The 25,422-nt window shown below is 46.1% G+C and overlaps 1 protein-coding gene and 1 long non-coding RNA gene across 2 annotated transcripts; both read left to right on the top strand.

The window, feature by feature from the left end:
- Positions 1-1,803: 1,803 nt before the first annotated feature.
- LOC114234416 (WAP four-disulfide core domain protein 18-like) lies at positions 1,804-3,789 on the top strand. Its single transcript, XM_054709164.1, has 3 exons — positions 1,804-1,961; positions 2,573-2,721; positions 3,554-3,789. Exons 1-3 carry the CDS (start codon positions 1,877-1,879, stop codon positions 3,599-3,601), a joined length of 282 nt encoding a protein of 93 aa, XP_054565139.1. The 5' UTR covers positions 1,804-1,876; the 3' UTR covers positions 3,602-3,789.
- Positions 3,790-9,778: 5,989 nt separating this feature from the next.
- Positions 9,779-16,680, top strand: LOC114234415 (uncharacterized). The gene is made up of 6 exons (XR_003620618.2): positions 9,779-9,884; positions 11,639-11,800; positions 11,935-11,999; positions 15,453-15,520; positions 15,610-15,937; positions 16,581-16,680. It is a non-coding gene; the product is annotated as an uncharacterized LOC114234415 (long non-coding RNA).
- Positions 16,681-25,422: the final 8,742 nt, after the last annotated feature.

A 25,422-nucleotide genomic window follows, 5' to 3' on the forward strand; every position in this document is an offset into this window, starting at 1 on the left:
GAAAATACAGACACATATAAACAAAGAAGCATGTATAAAGTATATGATGCATATAACAACAAATTGTTCATGATACAGAAGCCACCTAAATGTTCAGCAATTAAAATTTGGTTAAATAAATTATGAACCACTTATATAATGGAATATTAGATAGTGGTTGTTTTTAAAAAGGGGGGAAAGAGCCCTAACCGATTTGGCTCAGTGGATAGAGCGTCGGCCTGCAGACTCAAGGGTCCCAGGTTCGATTCTGATCAAGGGCATGTACAATCAAGGGCATGTACATTGGTTGCAGGCACATCCCCAGTAGGGAGTGTGTAGGCAGCAGCTGATTGATGTTTCTCTCTCATCGGTGTTTTTAACTCTCTCTCCCTCTCCCTTCCTCTCTATAAAAAAATCAATAAAATATATTTTTAAAATTAAATAAATATAAAAATAAAAAAGGGGGAAAGATACTAACATGGAAATCTCTCTATGACACAATGTTAAGTGAATAAAGCAAAACAATATAACCTAATTTCTGCAGAAAAGGAACATATTTATATATATACATATGTGTATATAAAAGCTTAGGAAAGCACTTAGAAAAATAAACAGTAAACACATGGAAAAATGAAAAAAAAAAACTTTTAAAGATTATGTTAACTAAGTGATAGTAGCCATGTCTAAGTCACTTGACAAGAGGGATTAGGGCGCCTCCCCTTGCCAACAGTGCTGTGGAGGGTTCTCCTGCAAGTTTTTTGGGGCTGTTCACTTTGGCCCAACACACTCATCAAGGCTGTGCTACTCAGTAATCTGGCATTGGGCCAGCCACCTTGGATCTGGATTAGGGCTTGCTCTTTGTTGTACTCTGTGCTGCTTTGGGCCATTGATCTCCACCCTGTACTGAACTACTATGTCCTCTTCAGATACTCTGGTTTCTCCTTCAGACTGAAGGGTCCTGGGTGCTTGTATCCTTTGAGCTTGATTCTGAGATGCTGGGTGTGAGCTAACTATCTGGGGTGGCTATCTGAGCCCTCCTCTCTTACCTTGCTTAGTGTTTCTCTGCTTATCCAGGCCTCCCCATAAGTGGTCATGAGGTGCTTGTCCCAGATCTGACCACCAAGGATGAAACAGGCTTTCTCTTCATTCCCATGGTCATTAAGGTTTTACCTCTACACCCCCTTCTCTGAAATTCTGTAATTGGGATAAGAAAGAGGTCAGGCTTCTTATTCAGGACCCTGTGCAACATTTTGTATTTTTTTCCTGTAGTTCAGCTTATTGTAGCCCTCTCTCTAGGAACCTCTCAGTATGGAGCAGTGTAGGCTCAGAGACCCCCCACCATCAAGAAAGGTTTCTGACTCTCAACTCCCAAGGGCCTTGCCAGCTTGTGATCTTTGAACATCCATCTCCTTGGATGAGTGATTAGTGATAGGTGGGTAATGTCACCTACTTAGGGGTCTCAGCCCTGGGATGGCTCCAAAACACCACATATTCACCATCTCTCCCAGGAGCACATTGAATCCTCCTGGAACTGGACTTCCAGGAAAAACCAGATGGGACAACACCTAGCTTCATAGTTAAGCTCTTCTCTGAAATTCTAAATTACACAGAGAAAATTATTTTCTTTAGCCATTGTTCCTAAAGACACCAGGAAAACCAATGCCGAACTGTGATGTAGCAATGAACAAAGGGATAGAAGGTGTTCCTGAACTTTCCTGTTTGGGATTTGCATATCCGAGAAAACATACCTTACTTAGAGAGAAACCAGTTATTAACTAGAACAGAGAATCATGTCATACTCTGCCTATTTTACTGCCCTGCCCACACTCCTTTCTGGTAACACTGAGTGTATAAATTGTGGCTGGGCTCTGTGTGTGCATTTACATCACAGGCCAAAATGAAGACATGCACAGTCTTTGTTCTAGTGGCTTTCATCACCGTGGGGATGGAGATGGCCTGCGCTCGGACACCTCTTCTCCAAGGTGAGGTTGCTGAGGGGGGTCCTACCTGACATCAGAGAAGGCTCAGAGCCCAGCTTCAGACCTGAGGATGATTTGGCATAAAAGCAGGCAGTGTGTTCACTGCAGAATGGAGATTTTGGATTGATCAGATCCACATTCTTTGACTTTCAAGAGTGATCACCCTGCATTTCCATTCTTCTTATCAGATTGGGTCTGATTAGAAGTTGGGATTTTCTCTAGATGTGCTTTGGATGTGGGACTCCAACAGGAGTAACTCCAGGATGAACATGGTGTATGTGTGACGTGGGGAGATGGCTGGCTGTGATCAGAGATTTTTCTAATATCTTATAAGGTGGAAAGAAGAGGGTTATAACAAGTGCAGGTTTCTTGTCTGCTGGGACTGTGCAGCCTTTGGAGCAGGGATAACATTCTTCTAAGGGCCTGAATGTGAAAATGGGGACTCAAGAGTAAAAGTGGAGCTGCTGAAGCTGAGGGACGGGTCCAGGAACATGAAGGAAGAAATGAAAGAGGTGGGAGTCCTGCTAGTGGCAAGGCCATGCGACCTCTAACACCAATTCTCATGCCTGTATAGTGACTGTTCCAGATTGCACAAAAACCATTGTATGTTTCAGAGCAACAAAGACCTGGAATCTGCCCCCAGGTGCCCAAAGGAACCCTTGGGGTTTGTGCTGAAATATGCTCAGGAGATGCATCATGTCCCAAGGGAATGAAATGCTGCAGCAATGGATGTGGGCATGTCTGCAAAGCTGCTCTCCCTGAAGTGAGTATAAATCAGTCAAGAGCTGTCCAGTGTGCAATAACTTCCTAGTGGACTTTGCTAGGGCAGATGGGTGCTCATGTGTTCACTGCATTCGGGAGTCTGGATAACTCCAAGAGAAAGCGTCTGGAAATGAATGGCAGAAGGACACCTGGCTGCATTATCCAAGACCCTCTCCTCGAAGAGAAGCCCTATCCCTATCCCTGGGTGGCTCTTAATTGAGACAAGTAACCATGATCCTAGGTTCTCAGGTCATTATTATCCCAGGGTTTCTCACCCTCCTTCTCCTGCCCACCAAGGGGCTTCACTCTTCCTGGAAAATGAATGATTGTGGGAAGAGGGGGAAAAGGAAAGGAAACACCAATTATTGAGTATCTTCTGTGTTTGTCGGGCATTGTGCTAAAGCTGAGATAAAAAAATAAACACAACCAGGTGAGGAAGACAGAACTATGTAAATAATTACAACAGTGTAACCATGGCTTTGTACCAGTTTCTACTAAGGTCTGTGGGCGCAAAGGGAAAGTTACTGGCTTTGCCTGGGAGGGTGGATCAGTGGGTGTTGGGAAGGTTGTTGGAGAGTAGAGAACATTTAAGGAAGTGCTTAAAGGAGGCATAAAGTTTGCTGGCGGAAGGAAGGGAAGTTCAGATGGTGGGAGAAGTGTGGGAGATGGGAAAGTGACTATGGTAGAAATTGCAGCATTTCAGGGACACAACATCTCAGCATCTCAGTAGAGGGTCATCTAAGAAAGGGTCCAAAGAAGAGAAGCCTGTCAGCTTGGTAGACTGTTAGAGGTTTCTGAATAGAGGAAATGTCATGATCACATTTGTATTTTAGAAGGGCAGCTTTGGTGGCCAAGTGAAAGATGGACGAGGTGTTTATTAAGCGTGCCTGGAGGCCAGCCCCAGAAGATTTCTCATGAATCTGATGCTTGGCTAACAAGACTCTTCCACAAACCATTCCTGGCTATTCTCTATCCCTGGACTTGCAGCCCTAGAAGATAAAGTTCTAAAGTGGTGGAGTGACCACTTCTAAAGAGCTTATGTCCAAAATAAACCTTATCTGTGGCATTATTCAGGCTGTGTCATTCTTCCCATTTAGGCATTCTAGTGGACCCTCTGTGGATGAGCAGGACCATATGTGTGCCCTGCACTGAGCCCATGAATGCAAGGCACTCATGAAAGATCAAAGGCAAGGTCCTCCCAGCTAGTTCCTTTCCTCCTTCCATGTCCATGTCTCTAAACAGGGCAAAGGGCATAATATAGTTTCAATCATCCTGTGAATAAAAATGACCTATCACATAGCGAGCCTATTGGAGCAGCCTTTATAAGGGAAAGTCTCAAAAAGAGCAGGAGCAGAAGCAAGTGTGGGAATACCCTATTCTAAGGAAGCATACTGACATCTAGCAGGACAGGATGCCTAACTCCAGGAGAGCAACCCCAGCCCTTGGGATGTGGGACTTCGAGTGGCATAGACTGGGAAGTGCCAGCTCCTGCCCTGGAGTGACTAGGAGTTAGGGTACGGTTAGGACATAGGCTCTGTGGGTGGAGTCTTTGATTCAGAGTTCTCCTGAGGCAGAGGATAAACCTAGGTCTCCCAAAGAAGCCTTGACAAAAACGATGGTCTGAGCTGACTGCTACAAGCTCCATCTCCCAGCGCTCTCCGTTCACTTTCCCACCTTGATTCCCCCCACTTAGCCTGCCGAGTTTGGACTCCCATATCAACTTGTCCCTGTCCATCACACTGCTGTTGCTTCTCATATAGCACATCTTACAACTCCAGTGGCCCATGGCCTCACCAGTCTGTACATTGGAATGAGTATATTAGCATCAATATCTTCTATAACTGGCTGGTCATCTACGTCCCAAACCTCCGCATGCTTTATTAGTCACTCTTGGTCATTTATGGGGGTTCACAGACACCTCTAACATGGTCTCAAACAATTTCACCTACTGTCTGCCATTCTGAATGCCAAAGATACTTGAGGATAGTATCCTACAACTTCCACTTATGTTTCTGCCCTTTAGTTTCCTGAAATCCCTAGAAAGTTGTTTGTGCTCTTTTGTGAGCTTCTCATTTTATTCTCACCTGCATTCCAACCCCCTTTAATATTTTGGAGAAAACTCTTATTTCTCCTTATGGAAATTGACAAGGGCCAGAAAGTCTCACCCTGCTTCCTAGCAGGTAGGGTTTAGAATTAGGATGCTATTTTCTGATGATGTGGATTGATAGGGAGTGACACTTAAGACTTAGGAATTGTCAAAACCAATTCACAACAGCCGAGGTGCCAGTGACAGCATTCTAACTAGATTTGCCTTGGGCTGGACTTGGCTATGTCCTCTTCTACATGCTATATTTAGGTTCTTGATATTTTTCCTAAGCCTGGTTCACCAGTCTTTCCTACTGTTTCTGTGAGCTGTGTAATAATGTCTTTCCAAAATTCCTGCTCTCTCAAGTTGGACAGAATTGGCTTTTTTGTTTGCATCCAAGAACATTAACTTATACGGAAATTGGTGTCAGGAGTGGATACAGGCCAAAAATACTCAGGGAGATGGCAGGAGTCTGGGTTTTATGAACTGGTCTAGTTAGAAGCCCCCGTGTTCACATGTCTATGCTCTCTTGTTCACATGGCCCCACCCCCTTGAGACCTTGGATGGTCTCTGTTTTGGGGAGCCACCTCCAAGGTTGGCAGAGCTACAAATGGAACCCTGGGCTGCTCCCAGCCTGTGTTTCTTTACCTGTGACCTCCGGCTAAGCACCCCTCACCCTGTGGCCATTTGTTGTAATGGGCTCCTCCCTTCCCCCAACACCCCCTCTCCTACTTCCAGTGGACAGGGGTCCTGTCATTGCACCTGTGTCTCTGGGTGGCTGCTGGGTACTGCCTGGTACAAGTTCCTGATGCCATCCCACCTCTGTGGCAGCATCTCTCATCCCTGGAGACCCCATTCAGTGCTCCCCTACAGCTCCAGGGACCTGCTGAGCCTGGGCCCCAGCCTGTCACTAGTCCCCCAAGTCCTGCCTGCAGCCCCAGGATCCTCAAAGCAGTCTGAGAGGAGGATTGACCCCTTAGAGTGGTGCAGACACCAGGTGAGTATTCTGCCCCATCTCGTGTGATCATGTGGCCCCGCCTCCTAGTTAACGTGCCCATTTCTGCTTGGTCACATGGCCCCACCCCCTTGTTCATATGCCCACTTCCGCTTGATCAAACCAGTCTGGGAGGGGCCGGTAGGTTGACCCCTTATACAGAGGGGTGCAGACACCAGATGGGCACTCCCCCCTGCTCCCCTCTCCCGCCCCTCAGAAAAGCACCAAATCTGTGCTGATGTTCAGCTCCTGGAGGGCTCGGCCTATGCAATGCAGCCACCAGAGGGGACCCATCTGCAGAGTGGCAGGCGGAACAGACCTCCCAGGGCAGCTGGATGCCCACCTGACCCCAAAGCCATCCTTCAGCCTCCCACTTACTCCTTCCGAAGGGTAACCAGGTGGGGTTTCCCCCCAGCCCAGCTGCCTGCCTTGGGAGGCGGCAGAGGCCGTCGTCCTCTGCTGGCCAATTCCTGTTACTGCAGAAGGTAAGAGTCATCCCTGCCGCCCAGCAAGCATTCCCATTTCACCGGCCAGAACCAGGCCTCAGCACTTCCCTCAGCGGGGATGGAGCAGAGCTGGATTGGGAATAAGGACGGTCTCTTCAACTGATGTGTGTGGTCCCCATTTTCTCGAGCCCAGAAGGCTCCAGGGACCTCTGTGCATTTGTAACTGTGGCTATGTCACTGTATTTCCCTTCCGTCCGCCTGCCTCGTATCCTGAACACCGTAGGCTCAAGTTGGTCCACCTTCCTCTCCTCAGTCCACACCTCCAGTCCACTCGATTCAACGGGCTCCCCTCAGGTTCAATGCGCCTCTTGCCTCAATTCCCGCTGGGCCCACAGCTACTCTCACTGTTAAATTAAGATTTATTTCTGTTACTGTATTTAATGTTTTTATTTACTGTATTTTATTGCTTTTTTGTTTTTCTTTATCATTTCCATTAGCTAGATTAAGTTTTCATCTGCTGATTTGAAAGTCATACTTCTCTTTTCATTCTTCTAGAATTTACCCCTGTGGATTTTTAAAGCATGTTAATATTTTCGCCTTTTCCAGAACAAGGAAATTACCTTAGTGTGCCCTCATTTCTCTTTGGACATGCACTCTGCAACCCCATCCCACTTGGTAGCCAAGTAGATATGTCATATAGAATTTTAGTTCTTGATTTCATGTTTGTACTTAAAAAAAGTTGTTTATTTTTATAATAGTCAAATTTATCAGGTTATAAACCCACCCTTACTTCCTATGTATTTGTATTCTCCTTCTGGTCCCCTCCCCCTTTCTGCTCGAATGTTTCCCCAAGAGTGTTTTCGAAAAAGGTCTTTTTGGCTTTGGATGCCTGAAGATATCTTCGTTTTGTACTCACATTTAAATTATAGTTTACCTGGATATAGCATTCTAGGTTTAAATGTTTTCTTTAACACTTAGACTATTTCTTCATTATCTTCCTGGTTAGAAATGCTGCTGAGAATTCTGAAATTAACCTGATTCCTTTATCAGCAGTCTTGTCTTTCTCTCTGAAACTTATAAAATTTGCTATTTTAAAACTGTGGCTATATTTCTTTGTATGTGTTCATGTGTGACATTCATTCATTCATTCTACTGACACTTTATCAGCCTTCAAACTAGGATTTTTTTTTCCCTTGCAGCCCCACGGCCCCACTGGCTCAAGCATAGCTGTAAGGAGTGGGGACAAATCCAGGCTATTGTCCCCTAGTCAGATGGATCTCCATCTCCTCTGCCAACCACAGCCTGTTACTGAGCTGAATTTTCTACTCCAGTCTTGTCTTCCCCTCAGGGTGAGTCTGTCCCAGACTGCTCCTCACTCTTTCAAGGCTCCAGGACACTGGAAGAGCCACTTGACTGGTCCTACAGGCTCATCCAGTGCTCTCCTGTGAGTTGGTTTACAGGAACCGGGTGGGGACAGCTTGCCAGTAAGTCTGCTGTGCTCATGTCCAAGACAGAGGTGGAAGAACTGGCTTTCTTCCTGTCTTTAGCCAGGATCTCACAGTACTTCTGAGTCCTGTGAAGAGAGAAGCAGTCTCTCATTGCTGTCCAGACATGGTGTGACCACGTGTGAGCAGGTGAGGACTAGTGGAAACATGGCACCATCTTGGCCACGAGCACACCGACAGCAGGGTAGTGATAGGCCTCCAGGCTTAAGAGGCTTTGCCGAGAGCAGACCGCTCCACAGAAGCCATATGAGAAGGACCTGCGTGGAAATACTAGTATGTGAGCAAGACTAATCCATTGCAAGTATACAATTCAGAGATTTTTTAGTAAATGTGTTCAGCAGGGCAACTATTGCCATATTTCAGTGTTAGATATTTGCATTACCCCTAAAAGTTCCTCTGCCCACTTACAGTTCAACCTGCTTCCACCTCCAGCTCGAAGCAACAACTTATTTGAACTTTCTCTTTATCAACTTGCTATTTCTAAACATTTGAGCATGTATTCTTTGATTACTAAATAATATTCCATTGTATCGATATCATTGGCTGCTTTTTATTTACCAAGCATAGAAAAGATTCTAGTTGCATTATCCTAATGTGCTTATTCCTCTGAGACTGTCCTATTAAATACATTAATATATTTTGTAGTTATTTGTATTACTTACAAATTTAATATCTTTTTGGTTCTCTTGTATTCTTCTGGCAAACCTTCTTGCACACATCTGGGATACCCCAATTGTGTAGGTAAATCATAGTAGTATAGTGCATAGCCAGCAGATGGAGACAGAGAACACCAAATATTCAGACTCAGGTTTGTGTGTTTTTTTACCAATGCTGTTTCTCAGTCTCAGGAGCTGTGGCCCCAGGATATCAGGTTTCATTCATTGTAGCATTGGTTCTCAAATCTGACTGCATTGTAATTACCTATGCAACTTTAAAAAATACAGATTCTGAGTTTAGTGGCCTGGGTTGCAGTCTTGCCATTGAGACATCTAAAATCTGCACAAGTGCTTGTAATTATAGCCAAGTTTGGGACCCACTACTTTAGAACGGAGAACAGTGGGTCTTGAGCTGGAGAACTTGTGAAAAACAGAGACCCTAGCTGTCGTAGTTTTCATCCTTTTGAGAACCTGTGCATGCTGAAATGGCCAGGTATTAAGCTTAAGATAGTTAAAATGTAATCAGGACTAAATCTGATACCATCTCATGTTAGATTCTAATGCATCTGAGTAACTTTAGGCATCAGCTGTTTAAGAAAATTTTATAGGAGAAAAAATTCAATTAATAAAATGCTATTATCATTATTTTTATTATGATCCTTATTGTATCAACTCACCACACTGTATTACAACTGCCTGTTTACGTGGCTGTCTCCCTACCAGACTGTGAGCTCTTCGAGAGTTAGCATCGAGTCTTATTAACCTTTCTATCTCCCCCATCTAGCACCGGCCAGACATACAGCAGGTTCTCAGCAAGTGTCTGTTGAATGAATTGTGAAGGTATTAAATATCCCCATTTTATAGATGAGAAATATGAGAATAATGACTTGTCCTAGGTGACACTACTGGTCAGGGGCAGAGCAGGAATTGAATCCAGGTCTTGGACTCCTTTCTCCAGTGCTGTTCCCTCTATACTGCTGCTACCATCAGTCTGTCAAGGCCAGATATAGAAGTCAAAATACAAAGAGGAGTTCTTTTCCTGTTTGTGTGTTTGTGTGCTTTTGTTTCTGTTTTTGTTTTTGCTCTGTTTGACTCTGGTCTTCCCAACTATGGTTTTCCTGATAATTGAGGGCTGAGGGGAAGATTTCACACAGCCTTGCTCTCAGGTGGGATAACTGTGACATCGGAGCTGACAGCAGCCTTCAGGATCATCCAGTCCACCCCACCCCACCCCTTTACCTCAAGGGAAACCAAGAGTCCTAGAGGGGGAGTGAGCCAACCACAGTCACATGGCTAACAGCAGAGCTGGACGCCCTTTACAGTGCTCTTTTTATTCATTTATTTCATTCATTCATTTATTCAGGAGGTAAAGTGGCCTCAGCGTGGGCAGAGCAGCAGAGAGGAGCCAGTTACTCAGAGGACAGATGCTTCATGGAAGCCTCCAACACAAGCAGTCGACCTCTAAAGCCTCCAACAGGTACCCCCAGAAATAGCGTGGCCCATGCTGGGAGGGGAGGGAGAGGAAATCTCAGCAGGCAGAGGACATGTAGTCTGCCCCCCCCCCCCCCCAGAGGGACCTTTTATAGTTTACTAGAGGCCTGGTGCACAAATTCTTGCACCAGTGGGGTCCCTCGGCCTGGCCTGTGGGATCAGGCCGAAACCGGCTCTCCAACATCCCCCAAGGGGTCCCAGATTGTGAGAGGGCACAGACCAGGCTGAGGGACCCCACCAGTGCACAATTGGGGCTGGGGAGGGATGCAGGAGGTTGGCCAGCTGGGGAGGGACTGTGGGAGGGCTCCAGGGCATCAGGTTTCATTCATCCATCAATTCTAATCGGCCAGACCCCAGCAGCAAGCTAACCTACTGGTCAGAGCATCTGCCCCCTGGTGGTCAGTGCAAATCATAGCAAGCAGTTGAGTGGCCTTAGCATATCATTAGCATACTATGCTTTGATTGGTTGAATGGCTGACTGGTCAACCGGACACTTAACATATTAGGCTTTTTTTATATAGGATGCTCTTTGCCAACTGCTGATGTGCCATGTTCTTTATAGCTTTTTTTTATTTTATTGATTTTTTACAGAGAGGAAGGGAGAGGGACAGAGGGTTAGAAACATCGATGAGAGAGAAACATCGGTCAACTGCCTCCTGCACACACCCCACTGGGGATGTGCCCGCAACCAAGGCACATGCCCTCGACCGGAATCAAACCCGGGACCCCTCAGTCCGCAGGCCAACGCTCTATCCACTGAGCCAAACCGGTTTCGGCATATAGCTTTTTTAAGAGGAGGGTAATTACCTTCCCAAGCCTGGAGATTTATGGCTACAGAAGGAACACGGAACGTTTCATCCCACTTGCGCCCTTTGAATGTGAATTCCTATGATTTATCTTTGAGTTAGTGCACTTGCCTGGAGTTGCAGCAGGACTGTCCCACCAGGTCCACTCTTTTCTGCCAACACCTGCTGGCACCCAGGGCACAGCTAGAGAAGTGAAACTCGTAGGCCTCTGAGATGGGAAAATACAATTAGATGTCACCGTGGTATGGAAGTGTGTGTGAAACTCACTGGTCCAGGTAGGGGTGGGGAGCGGGGCCTACTGGCTGCCCCCAGGGTTTCTGATGGGACTTGGGAGAGAATAGTGGGCAGTTGGTAGGACTGCCCACCCCTACATAGACCAGCAAACTTTCACTCTTCATGCCTTCATGCATCATCTTTCACACAAAACAAACAACAAATACTACCTACACTGTGTCAGGCGACTACATGTTGAGAATAGTATACTGGCCCTGGCCTTGAGGAGCTCACAAATGACCTTTAATTTTACTTGACTTTTTAAAATAAATCATGAGCTGCTGATTGTGCTTATTTCTGGGGTTCTGCAAAGAAGTGATTGCTGTTGTTTCCCTATGCAAACTGCAGTGTATGTGTGTGTGCGTGCGTGTGTGTGTGTGTGCGTGCATGTGTGTAGGGAAGCAGCCACTGCACGGGGTAGCCACTGCACAGCTCAGGTGCTACCTCCTCCAAGAAGCCTTCCTTAACCTGTCCTGCATCCCGTCAAAGTGTGTTCTTTGGAACATCAGTCCCCTGAGATGTGTGAGAGAGGGTTTCATTGTCAAGTGAGTTTGGCAGATGCTGAATATCACCTCCCCACCTTGGGGATTTTCGAATAACATTAGACTAAAACTGTAAAACAGAAAACTGTAAAAGAATCCTTTAACTTTGATTCACACAGCCTTTTCCAAGCAACAGAATTTTCGCAAGGAACACATACTAGCATCTTGTGGAGCATGTTCTGTGTAACTCGCTGTGTAGGCTGTTTGAGAGGATTACATGAGATGCTAACCACATGACTCCCAGCACAGCTCCCAGCACACGCATCGTGGACACCCAGCACGTGAGTGCCTTTTGCACTTCTTCCCTAAAGCTAGCAATGTTTATTCAAGCCTTTCCTGGCTCAGCTACAAAAAAGCATTTTAGAACTGTTGGGATAAGAAATTTTCCAGAAAACTATTGTCAATCTCTTTCCAGGAAAGAAGGACCACATAAGGTGGAATTAAAGAAGTGTGTCCTTTGGAAGCTGAAAGGTGGCCCTGGTGAGCCTAGCTATAAGAACACTCACTTACTGGGCAGGGACTGGTCACACCTGCACGAGCAGGGGGTAATGAAGTTGGGTAACTTGCCCAAAGTAGCGGAACAACCCCACCTTGCACACACAAACCAGAGTGGGTTCCATCACTCACGTTCAGTTCTGAGTACCTCTTGGTCTGATCCTTTGGAAAAAATCTGGCAGTGGTATCCCAAAAGCCTTAAAAATCTTTCCACCTACAAATGCCATTCTGGAATTATAGTAAGGAAACTATGCAACATGCAGACAGAGCTATATGTGCATGAGGATATTCATCACAACATTTTAAAGGACAATACTGGGAACAATCGATGTCAAACAGGGAATGGTTCAATCCACAATGGGGCTTCTCTGTTAAATACCTCACTGCCGTTTAAAATAAAGTTTATAAAGAGTTTGAGTGATATGGGGACATGCTTAGGCTGTGATGTTAAGGAAATAAAATAGGCTTAAGAATAAAAATACACATTATAATAATAGCTATGTTGGTGCACTGAGGAAGAAAAATTTACCAATGTATTAGGAGTGGTTATTTCTTAGTAGAGAAGTAATGAGTGATTTTTCTTTCTATTCTATATGTTTTTCTATATTTTCTCCTCTTGTCCTATATGTTTTTTTTTGTATTTCCAAGTTTTATACAATAATGATCAGGAAAAGGTAAGCATTTATTTTAAAAAGAAAGATTGAAAACCGAGTTACCAGTAGATAGCATTACAGGCACTATTGCGGTGCCCAGAGAGACCTCCCCTGAACAATGCCAGTTTGTGTTGGAGAATCCACCCACCAGTGCTTCCCAACCCCCAGGAACCTTGTGCCCTGTGTTGTCACATCTGTGTAGGACATACACTATTACTTAATATTTTTATAGAAACTAACTCAGTTTTTTAAACTTAAGTACATATATTTTAAGATAACGTCTTAACTACTCTAAATGGAAAAAGTAATACCACTTTTCATCAATGGAAAATAACCACAAAAAATAAATGCAGTAAAGCAAATCAATATTATCAAATTCTAGACAGGTAAAGCTCCTGAGTTAAACCCTATTTTCTCTCTGTTTAATAAAAAGTGGGGGCTGAAAGACTGTTGTCAGGGAGGAAGGGACAGATTACTAAAGTTGTGAAATTAACAAAATTCCAGCACAGCAAGACTCCTTAAATGAATCAGAAAGATTGAAAGGTAATTGAAAATTATTCTCTGATTAGAGCTTTTTAAAAATGATTTGCCTATGTAGCCCCCAAGCTGCCTGCCATACCACACACACACTGGGGGTATGCAGTATTCCGAGCGCCCGTGGGTCTCCCACGGGCTGTGGTCACTTGCCCAGCTGGTTTCAAACTCAAGGACAGGTGTTTCTATCGCCAGCATCTTTCCTTCCCTTGTACAATTCCACAGCCTCACCTTTGTTTCTATGCAGTATTCCTAATGCCTTTGTCATTTATTTGCAAAGTATGTTCCGGGGCTTGTAAAACCATAAACTTGCTGATGCTGCGCCAGTTCTGATCCAAAACAGGCCAGGCATGTTCCAAATGGCAAAACAGAGGCCACCAGTGCTGGGAAGTGGTGGAAGCCAGGTAAAGGCTTAGTGACCTTGAACTCACTCATGTATACAGATGAAGAAACTGAGGCCTGAGAGGAGGGAGGGTTAGACTCTAGGTCCCCGAATCCCAGTTCAATGCCACCTCTCTGTTATGCTCCACCTGAAGTTTGCTCAAAATCAAAGTCACCGTTTGGCTTTTAGTGTCAGAGCTTTGTCTGCTTTGGAGCCAGAAAGTAAAATCAGAGATCAATGAAGAAGAGTAGGGGTCCTCCTGCAGATGTTTCTCTTCGAGTCTGGCCTCATTTTTCTCTCTCCTAATTGACACCTAGCTGTGGGCTTGCTTGGCTCAAGAAAGAATCACACACACAAAAAAAATAAATCACAGATCTGTGAACTTCAGGAGAAGGTAGGGACTCATATGACTCATTCAACCAACGTCCAGGAGAGACTCTCCATCCACCAGTGTACCTGGCACTGCCACCTCATTTAATAGAAGACAAGAAGTCCCAGAGAGGAAGCCTGGCTCACTTAGGATGGCCCAGCTAGTAGGCAGCCATGCTGGGACTTGGATATGAGTCTCTGGGTCCAAAGCCAATGCTCATCTCAACAAAAAATGTTTTAAAAATAAAATTCATTTTCAAACTTGGGCAAGCATCAATGGAACCCTAATTAAAATTCATTTATTCCATTCATTCAACAAATACTGATCAAGTGGGATATACCCATATAGATTGACGGGGATGCATGGTATGACTGCCTAGTAGCACTAAGGAGCTGCGTGAGGTCTGAGGCTTTGAATTTAAAATATTTTTTTAAATGATTTCAGAGAGGAAGAGAGAGGGAGAGATATAGAAACATCAATGGTGAGAACCATTGATTGGCTGCCTCCTCCACGCCCCCTACTGGGGATCGAGCCCATAACACGGGCATGTGCCCTTGACCGGAATAGAACCTGGAACCCTTCAATCCACAGGGTAGGGTTGAGGCTTTGAATTTAAAGTGTGAGCCACCAGCGTGGTTGTGCGTTTTTCTCGAACCTCATGCAGCTACACAGGATCAGGCACCAAGTAAGTGGAAAGTTAGATCTAACCTGGTGGTGGTTTTGCCAAAGGAATATGATGAAGTGAAGAGGGAGAGTTGAGGGTATGCAAGAAAGTGATCAAGATGAGGTATCATAGGATTTAAAAGTGAACTTTATTGTAAAACTTCACAAAATGAATGTTGAAACCAGGTTGCGATGCCTGTTGAGGTTGAAATGACAATATTGTCATCTTTGTACCGAAGCTGTCTTAAGAGTGTTTGCCTGGGCTGGTTCAGCTTGTAGACGCAGGAGGTTCTCCTTGATTTACATTCTGTTTGAGCCAGTGCTCGACCTGAGAGCCTCAGGACGTTCCTTCCTCCGGAAGGAGCCTTTTGAGACAAATCTCAGGGTCAGTCCAAAGCTCAGGAGCTGCAACTCAACTTGTAAAGCCCTTTTATAGCATTACTTGCATAAGTAAATAGTTGGCTTCCTATTTCAGGAAGGGATGTATTTGTTCTCAAGGCTGCCTTGTGTCCTGGGCACCCACTGGGGTCCTGGAAAGCAGCCACTCCTCTCCTGACATCGTTTTGAAATAGCCAGGGCAGTTTGCACTCTTCAACCACAAGATGCAAGAGTACACTGAATTCAGCTGAAATATAAGCCACACTGCTTCCCCTCTCAGTTTGGTCGTCTGTCCATCCCCTAACTTCTCATAGCACTTCCTGAGAATCTGGCCTCCTTGCCACTCATTGTAAGGGCCCATGCATGATACGCATTACTTGGTTTTCATTCATGTCAGCAGTGGTAATGATTAAGTGCAAACACCCCACCCCATTCACACGTCTCCTTTTTTCCTGCAGATCCCCATTGTGAGTGAAAGTGTGAATGCCTTCCAGAATTTCTTCCAGAACTTGTACCTAGAGTGCAGGTGAGGTAAAAGGGTAGAAAGTAAATTCTTCGTTGTTGTTGTTGTTGTTGTTAATCCTCACCCGAGGATATTTTTCCATTGATTTTTAGAGAGTGGAAGGGAGGAGAGAGACACAGAGAAAGGAACATCGATGTGAGAGAGATACACTGATTGTTTGCCTCCGACATGAGCCCTGACCAGGGCCGAGGATCAAGCCTGCAACTGAGATATGTGCCATTGACTGGAATCGAACGCAGAGCCCTTCAGTCCGAGAGCCAACATTCTATCCACTGAGCCAAACTGGTTAGGAGGAAAGTAAGTCCTTTTGACATGAATCACACCACCACCCTTCCCGCACTGCAGATGTCAACCTCTACCCTACTTAGATGCGGCAGTCCTTGGAAAAACCCAGAACAGAAACTTCCCTGCCAAGTGAAGGTATAAGAAAAGCAGAAATATATGCATATATTAAAAATGTATTAAGATGTACACTTCAAATGTGTACTCTTTACTGTAGGTAAGTTATAATCCAATAGAAATTCTTTAAATAAAGCAGAACTCTAGATTATGTTCTAACTAGCATAGGATTTAGGGGTGGGAGCCAGCAAGAATGCGGTTACCCACGTTCAGATCCCAGTGTTCTGGGTTGCCTTTAACAAGAGGACATCAAAATAGTGATGAGTGATTGCCAGTTGTTGTTTCCAACAGAGAACAATACAAGGTAAGGCACCCCACCCCCTACTCTTGCCCTCACATTCTCAATCTCTTCAAGAGATTTAAGAAAGAAAAACCCAGGAAATCCCAAGTGTGAATACCTCCCCAGATAAGACAGAAGTGGAAGAAAACCAAACTTTTCAAAGTAAGCATTTTGATCTTCATGCAAACATGGAGTTAATCTCAGGACAGCTAAGCACAATTACACAGATGAACTCATTGTGTGAAATGGTCATTGAGCGTAGAGAATGTCAGTGCCAGTTCAGAGTCCAAGCTCTGCAGGGGTCATACCTGAATCTGCTGAGTTGAGCACATGGAAACCTCAGTGTGCATTCAGGCTTGACCATTGTTTTTTCATTTATTTCAGAGTTGCTCACTGGAGTGGCTTCAGGAAATGCAAATCGAATGTCTGTTAGTGGTATTTAAAGACATGAAGGGTTTCTATGTGTGTTAAACTGAAAATATGAATAAATGTCTTTCAGGATGTATTTACATGTACTAATATTGTTCTTAAGATAATGGTATAATTTTTGTAATTCTTTGCCCTTCAAATCAGCTTCTATTTGTACAGAAAGGATACAAGCATTAGACTGGGGACTATGGCAACCAGGTTCTAGCTGTCATTCCATCTCAAATTCTCTGGGAGTCCTCAGTTACTTCCTTCCTTGACTCTGGGCCTCCACATTGTAAACTGAGTTTGGGCCACACGGTCCAGCTCTCTAGTTCTGAGGCTGCAACTCAGTGGAGTTTGGAAACACCACTTCCCTTCCAGGATTTTACTGTAAGCCAATGGGAAATGTTTTTACCGTGTAAAATGCATAGGACTCTACAGATGGTTTGGCCTACCAAACCCACAAACCTAGGGCCACAGTTGGAGAGAACTCCAGGCTTTGTTTTAACTAGCTGTCCCTGTTCCAACAAGAGAAATATTTAAACGCATCAAGTATCATTGGCCATGGTGAATGTGTGAAATTCAGCACTACACAGAGAAATCTCTTCATATTTATAACCATGACATATTTGCCCTGAAAGAGTCCTAAACAAACATGTAGGCCCAGAGAGGTCAAGCAACTTGCCCAAGATCACAGAGGCAGCAAGAGGGAATGGGGACCAAAATGTAGGTCTCCTCACTCCCAGCCTGGTCAGAACTGCTACATGTGCCCTTCAGAGTTAGAAAAGCTCACCTTTTGGATTTGCCTTTCCATATTTACCTGTACCCTTCTCAGGAAATAGAAATGTTGAATTTTATTTTTTTAGAGTTAGATCTTATTGAAGTTTACTAGAGAAACGATTACTGATGAAGAACTCACAGTTGCCTAATCTCTGGGACAATTTCACAAAAGAAATGATGAAGGGTCTTTGTTCAAAGCTGTCCCTGCCTCTTCATAACCAGGAGGCAAGAGAAGGAAAGGGGGTTCCTAGGAACTGAGCAGGAGCAGCCTCAGCTGGGTAGGTCTGTGATGACTTTCTAAATTTGAATCAGAACAGGGTCCTGGTGTGCTGATGGAGCTTGGGACTATGGAAAACGATGTGGTATTGGAGTAAGAAAAGGACAAAACAAATCTGAGACTGTCTCACAGTGTGCCCTGACCTTGCATCTTGGGGGAAGGTATTCCCATTGCTAGCATTCTCAAATGCCTGAGCCGCCATACACTTGTTACCCAAAGTCAGACCTTATACACAAGGTGCCACACTTCTGCTCCAATGCACTTGAATTCTGGGGTCATGTCTATACATCTCCTAGGGAGGCAAGGCAAGGAACTGTCAGCTGAAGCTAAGGGAAGTGAGCATGGCATGGTGGAAATGGTGAGGAACCAGAAGAGCCAAGTGCATTACCACCCTGCTGTATAACTTCGGGCAGGACACGTATCGTCTCTGTTTCCTCACCTGTGAGAAGGGGAGAATTCTATCTCCTGAAAGCACTGTTGAGGGGATTGAAAGAGTAGAGAGATCTATAGTTCCCTTTCTCTGCCTCCTTCCTTAGCAGGATCTACATGAGAGGTGCTACCATGTACTGGCCACTTACTAGGTGCCAGGCACCTACTAACTCATCATCACATTTGAAAGTGTTTTCACAAATGTCAGCTATGGAAAGAGATGGTACTCAAGGTGGGATGTCACTTTGACACTCAATTCTCACTCACCTCAAACCAATGTGGTTGTTTGTGAAACAGTGATATGGCATGTGGCTCACTTGTGTATTCTCCGGTATCTTCCACTGGAGATGGAAGAGCCTCCATCCTCCCTTTCTTCCATTCCCAGTCCCGCTCTACTGCTAGTGTCATCTCTTTGTAGTGGACGCTGACCTCTAAACCCTCTTATGTAGGAAAGGCAGCTTCCCATAAGTGAAAGAGGAGGGGCCTCAGTGGCCTTGGCGAGACACTGTCTTCCAGCCCTACATGCCCCTTCTCTGCTTCCCCAACACATGGTCACCTGTTTAGCTCATATCATCTTCATCCTGGACATTGTTGGCCCCCAACAAAGTTCCGACACAGAAGAAAGCACCTGTGAGGTATCATCTTGGCTCTGCCAGTCACTTGGAGGCCAAAAGTATCCCAATGTCAGCAGCTAAAAGCAAATCAGCCCAAAAAGCATCCCTCTGCCTCATCTGAACACAATCTCTGCTTTGAACCTGATGCCAAGTCTAGGGCTTATCAGCCAGAGTGTGTGTGAATTACCATATGAAAGAACTCTCTTGGATCACATTTAAAAGAATCCTCTTTTTAATTTAGATTTTAAAAAAAACACCTAATTCTCCAGAGAACACACATAAATTCCTCTCTAAATGTCCAAACAGATTTGTGCCCACAGAAGATATGATTATCTCCTTATAGAATAAAGAAATCTCTCAGCTATGAGGAAGGGCCAAGAAGCCCGAATTTTCTGCTTGGGACAGCAGCTGGGCCGCCACGGAAGGTTGTCCAAGTTGCTCACTGCACAAGGGTGTTTGGTTTATTGGGGCTGGAGGGGCTGAAGGGGGCGGCTTAAATCCAGCCTGCCCACTAGCTGAGCCGTGTGCTCAGTGAGAGATGATGTCAGTTCAAAGGGAGGTGCACCTTTCTGTAATTCAGCAACGCCCCTGTGTGCGCTGGCAGGCAGCTCCCAGCCAGGAGAAATAGATCTTTGCTTACAAACATCATCTTCCAAAGGCTCATGGCAAGAGCAGATAGCAGAAAAGCAGAAGTGAAGGCTGGGTCATGGCAGGTGTGAGGAGAAGCTGCTCTTAGAGACCATGTGGTGTCGGGAGGGGCTTATGCCTCCAACGGCTCCCAGCTGGCTTCCATGGCTGCTCAGTTTGAGAAGAACCCAGTAAGAGATGTCTCCTTGCTCTCCCTGTCCTTCACTATTCTTCATTAAGGCTCAGGTTGGCCTTCCCTGACCTCCCAGCCTCCCCCTTCCCTGTTATGGGTTCTCAAAGCAGCTCTGCTTTTCCTTTATAACTGGCATGTTGCACTTTGCAATAATATGTGTGTAGGTCCTTTGATTCCCGTCTACCTCCCTGCAAGACTGTAAGCTGTCTGAGGGGATACTATGTTGGGTTTTGCTCTTATATCCCCAGCACAGCGTCTGGGGCGCAAAGCAGGAGCTATGAATGGATGGAAACAGTGTGAATGAAAGGGCATGGGTCTTGCACTTTGGCATCCCTTCCTGGGCCTGACAAAACACACTAGTAAAAACACAGCTTCCCAATTCGCCTGAGGAGTCTAGAATTTGTATTTTTACCAGGTTTTCCGAGTGATGCTAAACCACCCATCAGGACTGAGAACCCACACAGACTATTGCAATAGATGTAGGAACCTTAGACACTAAACACAGGGAGCCTGAGGCCCAACCTGAAGTCTCCTGGGAGGCCTTCTGGTGGAAATGACACCTCAGCCAGGTCTCGATGGCAGTGTGATGTGAAGACAGGAAAGAAGGGCATTCTGGGTCAAATGAACAAAAAATGGAGACAGGACACACCTGGGGTACATTATGGAACAGGGCAGTGGGACTGAATCAAAATGACAGCAACTGAGCCCCTGGTAGTAAATCAAGCGTAAGTCATCCACCATTCAACTGGGCTTCCAGAACTCTTCGGGGCAGGAAACCCACATTTCAGCAACCCACAGAGGAGTCCCTCTACACCCCCATGTGCAATGCAGGCCTCATTCCTATTTTGGTTTCCATTTACCTCTCTCTCTCTCTCTCTCTCTCTCTCTCTCTCTCTCTCTCTCTCTGTAATGAAACTGTGACCTCACGAATAGCCTTGTGCGCCCAGTGCCTTCAGGGCAGTATTGCCGCTCCAGACACCCAGATGGTCTCCAAGACCCACCCACGACCCAGCCTTCACTTCTGCTTTTCTGCTCTCTGCTCTCGCCATGAGTCTTTGGGAGATGATGTATTTGCAAGCAGAGGGAAGACCTATTCCTCCGTGCTGGGGGCTGCCTGCTCGCATACACAGGGCCTTGATAAATAGGTGTGATTTAAGAATTCCAAACCATCCTGGATGGAAAGAAGAGGTGCTAACGCTGGCAAAATTGTAGGAGCATCCACAGCCAGGGTGTCCAGCCATGCTCATCACCGTGGCAGGAATGGGCCATTTTACTCCATTTAAAAGCAATGTCGGGAGCATCAAGATCAGGGTGCAGAGGGGCCTGCACCTCATGTTTCACTTCATCTTTATTGGGCTCAGAATGGGGAGGAGGGGGAAGGGGGCGGAGAATGGGGTCTAAGGTTGGGAATGACGATGCCTGTGGATGGGAGGGCAGATCCTCAGAGATCTGCCTTGGCTGGAGTGGGAACTGTCCACAAGCTGGTGACGGAAAGACCGCTCTCCCCCCACCCCAGCCCCTGTCCATCCTTCTCCATCTTCCATTGCCTCTGTTCCTGCCCTCCCCTCTCCGCCCTTCCCCTCCTGCACTGCTGGCCAGGGGGCTCCAGCTAGGTTGGCAGGCGATCCTCCCTCTGAACCGGACTTTTTAAGCTGGACAGGTTTTCTAAGACCAGCGAATATGCCGCGGAGAGGAAGGGAGAGTCCTCAGCAATTTCCCTCTTTTGGGACCAGGCGGCCTCTAGGAACCAATGCGGGCCTGAAGTTCTCAGCCTCTGCACCCAGCTGCAGGCCCAGGCGTCCCCTGAGCAATGCCCCGTGCCACAGTTCAGTGCCACCCCACCGAAGCCTGAACTATCTTGTCTGCTGTCCAGTTACAAATTAATCTCTTGTCATCAGTGATTAACTTCTTCGAGCCACAGGAGCTGCTGAACCAAAACAGCCCCTTGGGGTGAGAGAGTCTGCAGGTCCGTGCGGTGTGTGGATCTGCCTGTGACCCTCGTCACTCTGGCCCCTGTGCTGTGTCAGCAGGGGAGCAGGGCCAGCCGGGACAGGGCCTGCTCTGGCACGGCCGCTCCGGAATGCTTGCTGGGCTCCTCAAGGTGGAGACCCACACAGCAACGGCCTAGGCTTTGTTTTTTCAGTGTGTGTGTCTGCAAGGAAGGTTTTTAAAATGGGATTGGGGTGGGTGTGTTCTCGGGAGGCCTCTGTCGCCTGAATACAACAGCCTGGGGCTGGTAAGGAAGGGAGGGGAGCCAAGCTTTGGGACTTGCCGGATGTTGAGGGCACTGAGGATCATCTCTTAGAGCACCTGTCAGCAGGGGACGAGGCCTTGGAGACGTCGATGCCAACTCTCTATAGACTCCAAGGAAGGGGGCCTGACTCACTAAAGCCACACTTAGAGCCAACGGGGCGAGAAGGGCAGATGTCAGGTTGTGTTTGTATGTCGGGTAAAAGGCTCATTCCTTCGCCACCACGGAGACAGGCAACACACAGCTCTCTTTGGAGAAAAGACCCAGGGAACCCTTCCACACACCACGTCTGCCACGTGAGGTTCTTAAAAATAAAATTCCTGAAGAAATCCTGGCAGATTTAGTCTCACTTCTTAGTTCTAGGGCTCCTCACCGCAATTTTAAAGCGATGTCTTTATTCTCTTCTTTGGCCACCTCCCCCTCCTCCCCACCCACCCCCACCCCCCCGCCTCAAACCCACAGCCCCAGTCTGCCCACGAGGAAAACATCAGACAAACTCCAGCAGAGGGACACTGCAGAGAGCCTGACCAGCGCCCCTCAAAACTGCCAAGGTCATCAGAAACCAGGGGAACCCGAGAAACCCTCACAGCTCAGAGGAGCCTGAGGAGACCAATGGCTGAACGCAAGGAATCCTCGGTGGGATCCTGGAACAGACTAGAAATCTTGTGAACAGACTAGAAACCACCCACTTACCCACTTTTAAAGGGCGCATCTTATGTGGATTATGTAATAACTAAAAACTAAAATGAAAATGTTAAAAAGTAAACACAACCTTCAAGCAGCTCGCCACGCCTGGGGGAGGGTGTCAGTCCAGGTGACAGTGAGCCTCTCTCCTTGCCTGGAAGCTCCACGGGGTCAGGAGCCGTGACGCTTTTGCTCACCAGTGTATCCCCGGCCCCTGGCACAGTCCTCAAGGAACGAAAGGATGAGTGTGCTAAGTCCTGTGACAGCTATGGGGTCGCAGAGGAGAGGTCATCAGAAAAATCTAGGGTGCTCAGAAAAACCATAGGCTGTGACGTGGACAAGGTTTACTGTCCCACAGCACCACAAACATTTTCAAAAGCCCTCCCGAGTGGCCCTCCCGAGTCCCCAAGAAAAGCCCACAAAGGTGCCTCTGTCTGGCCCACTGCCCATTGCCTGCACCCTGGGATCCCTTCCTCTTGAATACCCACAAACCCATAGCTCTGCTGCGCCCAAGAGAAAGGGATGTGTGTACACATCCATTGGTTGTCTCCTGCATGCTCCCTGTCCGGGGCCTAGGACTTGAACCTGCAACCCAAGTACGTACCCTTTGGTGCGAGAGCCAGAACTCTAACCACTGAGCAACACCAGCCAGGACATAATTTGTTTTCTTGTTCCTCCTTCCAAGGTAGGCTCTATAGAGCCATAGATACAGGGATACGTCATTTTATTGTGCTTCATAGATGTTGCATTTTTTACAAATTGAAGGCAAGATTACGACTCAATTGCGACACTCACTTTATTACGACTCAGTTGCGGCGGTTTGGGACCAAACTCACATTATCTCCGAGGTGTAACTGCACAGCTCTAATGTCATCACCAAGGCCCCTGCAAGACCCCCAAGGTGACTCAGCTACTCAAAGGTAAGTGGAAGGAAGGAAGGAAGGAAGGAAGGAAGGAAGGAAGGAAGGAAAGGAAAGAAGGAAGGAAGGAAGGAAACTGCTTTTGACTTCTGGAGCCAGCCAGAAGGAAGTGAATTTTTTAAAAATCTGTTTTCAAGGACTTTAGAATATTGGGCGGCTGTGGCTGGAAATGGAGTGCTGTTGACATGTGAGGGACTTGGCAGCGAGCTCTCTATCACAAGCATGAGCTTAGAGGGAAGAGAAATTTGCAGAACTAGGCATTGTGATCTTGGCAGAATATCAGAGTAGGAAGAGCAAAGGATTTGCAGTAAAAGTTGGGTGTGAAAAATAGCCCTGCACCTCACCAGCTGTGTCATCTTAGGAAGTACAAAACCTGAGCCTCAGTTTCCTCGTGTGTAACATGGGGATGTAGCCCCTAGCCCGCTGGGTTGCTTTGAGAGTTAAAAAATATAATGCGTGCGAAGCATCCTGATCAATGCCTGGCCAATAAGAGACCCTCAATAAATCGCAGGTGTTCTTTTTCATTATTATTACAATTACTGTTATAATTATAGTGACACTTTGTCCATTTGAAGGGTATTTGAAAATAAATTTCCATCCCCAAAACTCTCACCTTCCAGTTTATTCTACAAGCCTATTCAAAGAAAAACTGAGCTCCGGGTTTCTATCCTGGCTAAATTGCGAATGGAGTTTCTACACCATTTCTTAATGAGTGTCTCTGATGAAATCACAGAACCGCAGAAACTAACCCTGACCCAGGGCAGCTCTTGTACTTTTCAGCCTGTCCATAGAACAAAACGAAGGGCTATCCATCCCAGTGGAGATGCTGACGACGAGAGACTTTGTTCCTAACATACCTCAAACTTGAAAGTGAAATCCGATCTCATTGTTCATCTCTTATAAAGTCTTTGACATTGCATAATGCACTACTTTAAAGTTACCGCATGTGTAAACTCACATGGTTTAAGAAGGAAAAGAAGAGGAGTGGGAGAGGAAGAGGGAGGAGGGAAGGGGGAGGGCACAAGCATTGATACTTTCAGAACCTCCCAGGTGACTCCAGTGTGCAGCCAGAGGCCCATTGGACGGTGCCAATTCCCTTGGACACTCACTCCTACACCCCCTCGGTTAAATTGTAAACAGGAAATACCTGCTTGCTTGTGTCTCTCTACAGGTGCTGTTGGGTTTAATAAAATCGCACCAGCCTGACATTTATTGTGCTTGATAGATACTGCTGGGTGCCACGTGCTTATTGTAAAACAACCCCGAGGAACACTAGGAAGCACCTTAGATCAAGGTCAGGGCTGTGTGTTCATATACACGGGTGAATGGGGGAGCCCGAGGCCTCAGCCAGGTGAGCGTTGCTGTTTAAATACTGGATGGCTTATAAGAGATTTCAGATATTCGCTGGACTCTCTAAGCTGTTGATCTGATCACAGACACCACGTCCAAAGATGCAAGTTAAAAAATGTTTAAAGGAATTTTTAAAAATCAAAGCACAGTTGCTTATTTTCAGCTTTCTCGCAATGCTGTTTGTTTTCAGGTTGTATCTTAGGGACTGTGGGTTCTTGCTTTCCTCTTTGTTCATGCAACCACTAGATGGCGCACATGACAAAACATTAACCCTAAGGTGGGGCTGCTTTGCCTTGAGGTGAAGGCAATCAGAGGGAAAGTTGCCAAATTTAGCAAATGAAAAGAGCAGGCTCCCAGTTAAATTTGAATTTCAGATAAACAAGTAATTCTTTAGTATAATCATGTCCCATGCAATATTTGTTTATCTGAAATTCAAGTTTAACTGGGTGTCCTGTCCTTAACCTGGGTCCTAAAGTAGCCTCATAAGAATGGCCAGACAATGACATGTTTTGGAAATTTTTGTTCTATGAGATATTCTGAATTCCTTAGGTCAACACATGGATAAACATGAAAAGAGAAAGAGCCTGCATTTTTCAGATTTTCCCCATAACCCTCAAGGCATAGCAGTCCTACAGAGGAAGCTGAGTTCTCCTTGGGAAGGGAGGGGAAGGATCAAGATTGATTAAAGTGAGT

Source organism: Eptesicus fuscus, chromosome 20 (assembly GCF_027574615.1).
Source record: "Eptesicus fuscus isolate TK198812 chromosome 20, DD_ASM_mEF_20220401, whole genome shotgun sequence".
Taxonomy (NCBI): domain Eukaryota; kingdom Metazoa; phylum Chordata; class Mammalia; order Chiroptera; family Vespertilionidae; genus Eptesicus; species Eptesicus fuscus.